The sequence below is a fragment of the Merops nubicus genome, unplaced genomic scaffold (genome assembly GCF_000691845.1).
Source record: "Merops nubicus isolate BGI_N331 unplaced genomic scaffold, ASM69184v1 scaffold6982, whole genome shotgun sequence".
Classification (NCBI taxonomy): Eukaryota; Metazoa; Chordata; class Aves; order Coraciiformes; family Meropidae; genus Merops; species Merops nubicus.
This window is the reverse complement of record NW_008591537.1, coordinates 109,378-117,806: the sequence shown is the minus strand read 5'-3', so window position 1 is coordinate 117,806 and position 8,429 is coordinate 109,378. Positions and strand designations below refer to the sequence as shown.

The 8,429-nt window shown below is 39.8% G+C and overlaps 1 protein-coding gene across 1 annotated transcript in view; it reads left to right on the top strand.

The window, feature by feature from the left end:
- Positions 1–819: 819 nt before the first annotated feature.
- NPTX2 (neuronal pentraxin II) overlaps positions 820–8,429 on the top strand; it is a gene marked incomplete at its 5' end in the record, with an annotated part of 8,419 nt that continues 809 nt past the window's right edge. Inside the window, 4 exons of the mRNA XM_008950296.1 lie at positions 820–1,036; positions 4,504–4,748; positions 6,134–6,313; positions 8,223–8,424. Of these exons, the coding sequence (XP_008948544.1) occupies positions 820–1,036; positions 4,504–4,748; positions 6,134–6,313; positions 8,223–8,424 (844 nt within the window). The remainder of the gene's footprint in view (positions 1,037–4,503; positions 4,749–6,133; positions 6,314–8,222; positions 8,425–8,429) is intronic.

The window sequence follows — 8,429 nt, the reverse complement described above, 5'->3', positions numbered from 1 at the left end:
AGCTGCACGTGTCTTCCTTCTGCTGTCCTCCAAACACTCGGTGATGTGAGGATGATGAGTAAATTCCTAAAGGTTATTCTGTGAGTTCTGAACACTCTGGACTGCCTTTCAAGTATGGTTTTGAATGGCCTGGCAGTGTAGCATCCTTTTGTTACTGTTGCTCTCTTTTGGAGTCATTTTTTTAGAATTGTAAAAGAGAATTTCCACTAGAAGAATGTGTTAGGTAGAACTGCTGGTTTCTTAGAATCCTTAGAGATACTCGGGCTGTTTGAGGGTGTTTGGGGTTTTTTTTCAGTTTAACTAAAAATACTTTTCTCTGGCTAATACTTAGAGTTGATCTATAGAACATCTGACTTTCTTACTCTGCAAATCAAAACTGAGAAAACTTTCATTTGGGAAACTTGCTTTTGAAGTAGCTTAATTTTTAGTTAAAAAATAATAGTTTTTCTGCTTACTTATGTTGGCACTGTCACTTGTAGTAAGTAAAGCAAAAATTGACTGATGTACCATGCACCCATACTAGTGGAAGTGCATCAGACCTGGCTCCCTACATTGATTTTTATTGAACTTAAGTGTATGAAGACTCGTCCTGATGAAATGCTGGAAGCTTCTAATAAAAGTGCCTTTTTGTTTCAGGACCTGATTAGCTACAGTGCTGATAAAAGCACTGAACATGACAAGTGCTAAAAAGCAATGCCTCTTCTGTACTAGCTGCAGCACTCGGTGATCTTGCTTTGTATCAGGAGCATTCCCACATTTCACAGTTTCTGGTTTAGAAATTACTTTTTTTTCCCCCCCCTTTTCTCGCTTCCCCCAAAGCACCAGCTCCGAGCCAACGTGTCATATTCAGCACTGCCTAACGACCTTCGAGAGATGCTTCAGCGGAGGCTTGGAGACCTGGAGCGCCAGCTCCTGAGCAAAGTGGCTGAGCTTGAGGATGAGAAGTCTTTGCTTCATAATGAGACGTCAGCCCACCGGCAGAAGACAGAGACAGCCTTGAATGCACTGCTAGAAAGAGGGTCTGAATTAGAAAAAGGTAAGCTAAATGCTTCCTAATGCTGACTAATTTTGTTTAGTCCTTCCTTCTAGTACATTAAGTCTAAATATGGGACCTGGGGGAGAGACAGTTAAAGGTGCTGGACTAGATAGTAGGACAGTAGATGACAGTGCAAATATGTGGATTCCCTTTTTCTTTTTGTCACAGGCTTCCTGTATGACACGCCTCTGCATGGCTTTGGCTTCCTGTCTCCGTTTGGCATATGTGGGTGGTTAGGATGGAAATCTTAGTGGTTGTGGGATGGAAAGATCTATAAGGAGGCAAATGGAAATAGGAAAAAGTGTGACATTGGTGTCAGGTAAATGCCTAGGTAATGTCAAATAAGCATCTAAGTACAGCTGTGTTTATTTGGATGGAAAATCATATGGGCTAAATTTTAATTGCCACAAATGCCTTTGATTGTAATGAATGGCATTTTACACCAACAACATTTTCTGCTGCTTTGGAAGTTTTGCTGGTGGTCTTCCCTTCTGTTGTTGGTTATGACTTTGGGTAACTGCAGATACTTGGGTTGTGTCCTACTCCAAGTGCATAGCATTCAGAGTTTATAGCAGATTACACACGGTGCCACTGGGGGACACTTTCTTAATCCTAGGCATTTATTCAGATACTTAGATTAATTATTACTGAGCTCTCCATGCTTGAATACAATCTGTTTATTGGAATTATAGATGTCCCAGAAATGAGCTAAAGAACAGGACTCTTTCTGTATTGACTGTATACACCTGCAGAGTAGATTGTGTAGGACTAGAGTACCAGTAAATATCACTGCCCAAACTGTAAGTCATCTTCCAAGGCAAATAGGCTCCCTGCTCATGAGCAGCTTAATGGACATGCTTTCAAAATGGTGCAAACATATGTATCTCATGAATTTTAAAAGGCAGCCTAATGGATCCATTTGTGTAATATTGTATCTATTTTGTTCATTTTATAAGTGTGAAGGAGGGGAAAAGGGAAGGAGTAAGAAGAAATCTGCTGGCTCTGTCATTAAGTATTGAGAGCCAAGATAAAGCCTAAACTGCAGCTCAAGTTCTGGAGAATTAATGGCCTCTTAATGTCTTATGTGGCAAGTATTGCTAGTCCTTGTCTCAGAAAGATGTGACTCATAGCAGCAAGTCATCGGAAAGAGAAGGGGAGTGGTGGGAGAATAAGAATCTGTAATTCAGTTAGGTTAAAAATAGCCTGTTCCCACCTTTATTTTTTTTTGTGTGTGGGGAAGAGGGGGCTGTCTTAAGTCTCCAGGGAAGTGAAGAGTTTGGGCCTGGAACCAAGACACAGGCTTTCTTTCAGTCGGGTACTTCGCACCCTACCACAACACAGCTTAGCTTGTCTGTGCCTTTGGCTCCTCTGTCAAACCAAAGTGAGCATAATAATGAACCCATTGAATGTAGTGAGCTTTTTAGATCAAACACAGACAACATTTTCAGTCATCTGGCCTCTTTTGAAAATGATACTTCTGTTGTGCTTTTACTTTAAATACCATATTGTTTAGCATCTCTTCCTGACAGCTAACTGGTGTCACAAGCTCCTCTTTGTCCTGAGACTTAACAAATGGAAGAAAAACCTAACCTTGCAAGGTGGCACTATGAACTTCAGACTTTTTCTGTCTGTAGTTATGAGAACTGTCTTTAGTTACCAGTGAGGCAGAAGAGTTTGAAGTCTGTACAACTGCTACGATTCCCAAAGTCTCCTGGTAATTCCTTCACTGGTTGTTTCCATCGACAGCAGTGGATGAAGCATTAAAAAGCAGGACTGTGCATGGGAATGATCCTGCAACTAATAGTGCCTGATCTTAAATGGGATTCCTAGCTTTGCTGGAGATGTGAGCAGGTCACTTGCTGTGTCTAAATCTATTTTCTCATATCTCTAAAAGGTAATAACAGCATTTCATGCCCATCTTGTCCAAAAATAATTCAGATTTTTTAAGGAAAAGGATTGTGCCCATTGCTCAGAACAGGAGGATCTTGTTCTTATTTGGAGTTTGGGATGCTTTCAAGTTATGAGAACAAGCTGAAAAATAAAAAAAGGAGATTAATATCGTTCTCTTCCAATCAATTATTGCTTCCTTAAGTTCTTTCACAGAGTGACTAATATTTTTATTGGACTATTCTTTTTTTTTTGTGTGAGATTGATTGTACCAGTCTAGTGGAGGTTGCTCAACATTAGTCGTAAGACCCTAAGGTTTTTGCTTTGAATATAGGATATTTCAGTTTTGGGTCTGTAAATTCCTCAAGACAGATGCAGGCATCAGAGAAGCTTTTCTTCTTCCACCCCCTCATTCTGTGGAGAAGGCTGTCAAAACACTTTAGCTGCTTCTGAGAAGGGGAATGGAGAGAATACCCATAGTTTAAAAATTACATGTAAGAATCGTGGCAACCTTGTGTGACAAGAGCTCTTCATTTGGGATGGAGTGTGAAGTTTGGCAAGGGGATTGAAGTTGTTGCAAGAATGTGAGTAAAGGAAATGGGTGGGACTCGGAAGGACAGGTTGCTAAAAGGTTGAGGGCAACACTACTACAGAACTGTGGGGTTTTACTTGGTGGCACAATGTGAAATTTCGCTCTTAATACTTAATTCTGGAAAATTACTTGTAAGTAACTACATCAGAAGTATACATACACTATATAATACAAAGTATTGCAGCTTTTGAAAGTTTTGGTCTTAAGAGCACTCAGTTTCATAAAACACCTCTATGGATATCTTGCTGGGTTTTTTATCACATCTTTTATGAAAAGCTAAATAACTTCTGCTTTTAGTTTAAAACAGATATCTAGTGTTTTCATAGTTCATAACTTTACATTGCATTTTTCTATGGGTTACTTAAAACTTCAGCTTTATATTTTTGTTCAGATCTCCTGATTTGTCTATGGGACAGAAATCAGTTCTGCTGAATTTAATTCTGCTTTCTGGAATGTGTCAGCTTTTTCTTATTTCAGATTGGCCACCCAAAATGAGAGCATCAACCTTTTTCTCAGCCTGGTATCTGTAGAAATAGCTGCTGCTAGCAGTAGTAGGAGAACAAATAATGTTTGTGAAACATTGTGGTGCTTTAATAATGAGCATACTAGAGAATCTGTGTTTGGTATCAGTAAATATCTTCTAAACCAGTTTGAATTGTTTGAAATAGGCAGGCTGCCAGCTGTGAACTAAGCAATGAGGAAAGAAAATATTTAACAGCCTCTCATTGGTTGTCTGCCATCTATTCTTTTGCTCTAAGTGAGCACGAAGTATTAACTAAGTATTTAGCAGGATGTGTATAAAATCTAGTTGTATTTTTCTGTGCTGCAAAATCAACATGCTGTATTAAAGTACAGCTCTTTGTGTACCTCTCTATAGCGATTAGAATGCCAAAGATTCTCAATATCATTTGTATTTTTTCTTAACCTGAATTACAAGTACACTGTTTTGTTTAATGTTAAAGGTTTTTCTTCCTCAATGTCATCCTAGGGAACAGTGCATTTAAGTCACCTGATGAATTCAAAGTCTCCCTTCCTCTTCGCACAAACTACTTGTATGGGAAGATCAAGAAGACTCTGCCAGAGCTGTATGCTTTTACTGTGTGCTTGTGGTTGAGATCAAGTGCTTCTCCTGGAATTGGCACTCCATTCTCCTATGCTGTTCCTGGGCAGGCTAATGAAATTGTCCTCATAGAGTGGGGGAATAATCCAATTGAGCTGCTAATTAATGATAAGGTGAGAATTGACTAATTCTCCTTATTGTCTGCCTAGTCAGAATAAGGCTCAAACCCTTGGTACCTCTCTAGTAACTCTTTAATTCTCTCTGAGAGAAGCCACCTCTGGGCCTTTGGGGTGGTAGTGTCCACTTGTTTGTTGTTGTCCATCTGTGTGTTGCAAGTTCATAAAAGTTCTTGAAACAAAGTCAGACAGTATGTATATTGGTGTGTTGAGGCAAAGCAGCGTGACATCTAGATGTGCACATGCTTATGCAGTGTCCTCTGAATTTATAAGCAGATCTTGGCCCCTTGGTTTTTGTTATATGAAACAGAAGCAATATTTGAAGCCACACTACTGCAAAACCTGTGAGATCTAGGTCAGTTGGAGAATCTCTTTAGTCCTAGAAGTTCAGATATCTTAAAATGAATTTTGCAGAAGACAGAGAACAAAAGGCATGTAATTGTCTGATTTTGTTGTGCTGAGTGACTGAACATCAGTTTAAATACAATTTCTTTCAGAATTTTTATACAAAAAGCAACAAATGTCTCATACTACTTCATACCACTGATGGTTTATGACAAGCTTCAGAATGAAGCTTGAGGAAAACAAGACATTAAACTGGATTATAAATACCTTCTTTCTCCTCACCTTCACTTGGGTTTCCTAGTAACTCGTTGCTCTCTGAGGTATCATGTGTTTACAGATCCACAGCACAGCTCAGGTGGCTCACTCACGTGGCTAGTTAGGGACTTTTAATAGTCTGACAATCTGATTATTTTTAATGGTTTGTGGAAGAGAAGGAAACTTGAGTCTGCTCATCTTTAGCAATAGGTTTTTCTCTTTGATACTGTCAGCACCATTAATGTTCTGTGAGGCTTTTCTTTCCCCCATGTCACAGTTGCTCCATAGCCCACTGTATTTGTCTTTTTGATGACCTGAGTAAGTTTTCAGATCATACTCCTAAAGGAACATAACTCCTCCTTATTTGGAGCCCTGCATAACAGTTCCCCCAAGCTTTGCTGGAAGCAGGCAGGTCCATTTGTCAGAGTTGTTACTGCATTTTAAGAGAAACTTAACATCAGCAGAGGATGCAAAGTTAGGACTAGGCACTGAAATTTAAACAAGAAATGCCACAGCCTAATATGCAGCATCAGTGGATTGATAGCAGCTTAGACTCTGGTACTTGTGTCACTTGACTCTAGATGAAACAAGACTTGCATCTAGAGTAAAAAGCATGGCTGTATTCCTGAATATGGGAGAGCTGGGACAAAGTAGAAAGGTGTGGACTAACTTCTGCCTCTGAAGTTTTTACTTCTGAGGGCAGAGTAAATACTGTCCCTTTTTAAATGTGCTTGAACTGGTAGACTTGGTTTACAACATGCACTGTCCTTTGGGTTTTGTAGGTTGCCCAGCTCCCTCTCTTCATTAGTGATGGAAAATGGCATCATATCTGTATAACATGGACAACCAGAGATGGAATGTGGGAGGCTTTTCAGGATGGAGAGAAGCTTGGCACTGGGGAGAATCTTGCTCCCTGGCATCCAATTAAACCTGGAGGTGTCTTGATCCTGGGTCAGGAACAGGTGAGTGAATGTGTTCCTGGATTTCTAAAAAAATAAATAACCAAAATTCCCCAAACACAGCAGCTGTGAGAAAGTTTCTTTGTTGAACAGTTGGTCCTGTTGTCTACACAACATCAGAAAGATTAGAACCAAGCAACAAATTCTTAATGAAATCACACTGGTATATTTTATTTCATTTATTAAATATTCAGAATATTCATGTTGCAGATATTTCTATTCCTACTCTTAGCTCTACAGCATGCAGCTTTTGTCAGTGATCTGAATAATACCTTAAATTAGATCCTTTGAGGCAGGTTGCTAGTAACTAGAAGCTACAGAAAAGGACAGAACTGGCCAGCACTGTTGCATGAGCAGTCAAAAAGGAGCTTGCTGAAAGCAAAGAAAGATGTATGGTTTTTTTCATCGAAGCCAAACAGACTGTCCCCCTTAGCAGTTCACTGGCTTTCCCTCCTCCTTTCCTCTTTATCCCAAGAATAGTAAGGATGTTAGTCCTCAAGACCTGGAATAGACCAAGGAAAGTGTGTGTATGGGGGTGAGGGGACTGACAACTATGAGCACTGGAGTGCTTGGGGGTGTATCAGGATTTTTTTGTAATTTGGCCTGCCAGAGAGAGCTCCCTCCAGCCTGAATTCTGCAGCTTCAGGTATGTAGCTTGTTTTAACAGCAGTGGAGCCTGTCACTCTTTCAGAATTTGATGTCTATTTTAAAGATGAGTCTGAAGTCAAAGGGATGAACTCGAAATCACACATCTGGTTTATCATTAAAGATGTAGGTAGACAACTCTTCTAATGCAAATACTAATAATGTTTGAATACTAGTACTGCCAACAGAAGACATTCATGAGGTTAAAGTCCTTTTTGAAAACTAAAAACCAAACCAACAAACAAACAAAACCCCCCACAAGCCCAAATACAAAGGATTTTGAATCTTGCTTTTCTAATTAACATCTCTAAGTTATTGCCTATAAATTGTGTGGCTCTTAGCTTCACATTTTTTTTTTTTTTTTTTTTTCTCTCCCTGTTCTTTGTATGATTATACATATACTTAAACAATATTGTAAAGAGCAGCAGGAAACAGGCTTTCTCCAGTATTCCCAGGTTCACAACAGGGCAATGAAAAATCAGTTTTGCCCTTATAGTGATTTTAGTAGATAATTGTCCATGACTTAAATGACACAATGGTGAATTCAGAATCCTGACACACTGCACAGAGATGCACCACCTCACTGTTAAGTGGCTGGCAGCTTTTTTGTAACTCTCATGCTGTTTGCCTGTATGATGCCTGGTTCTGTCCTATGCTATCAGTTTCATGTTAGTGTGGTCACACAAAATGGGTGCTTTCTGTCCTTGAGTAGTGGATGGAGCAAGCAAACACTTCTAGGCTTAAGCAGTAGCAGTTTGAGCTAGTCATTTAGTAAAAACAGAAGAAGCCTGTGGATTTAGATGCAAAGATGGTGTCTCATGGGTCACTGACAATTGGTCAAGGGCTGCAGTTACAGTTTGATCTGTAGCTGTAAAGATTTTGGAGTAATCTTGCACATCTGTGCAGTTCTTGCTGAAGTTGTCTTGTGCTAAGCTTGCAAAATGGCTCCCTAATTAGCCTCAATATTTAAAGCTGCTTTCCTGCTCTACTGCTTGGGGCAGTATTTGTTACCTACAGCCATTGTGTGATGGTGTAGAGTCACTGCTGTGTGCTTTGAATTCTTTTGACACATTCCAGACTGGAGCTTTTAACTGTTCCATAGAACACCTTATTCAAAGTAGACCTTCTAGAAACTTGAGGTTGTTTGTCTTTGAAATAGCTTTGCACCTCCTTCTAGCAGTGTGGCTGGGGGGGAGGGTCCTCCAGTTTGAAGAAGAAAATGCTGAAATAACTTTCTCATCTAATCCTAACTCTTGTGTGCCTAAAGGACACAGTAGGAGGAAGATTTGATGCAACTCAAGCCTTCGTTGGGGAGATGAGCCAGTTCAATATATGGGACAGGGTCTTAAAAGCTGAAGACATCATGAATATTGCTAACTGCTCTACCAACATGCCTGGCAACATCATACCCTGGGTTGATAACAACGTTGATGTGTTTGGAGGTGCTACTAAATGGCCTGTGGAGACATGTGAA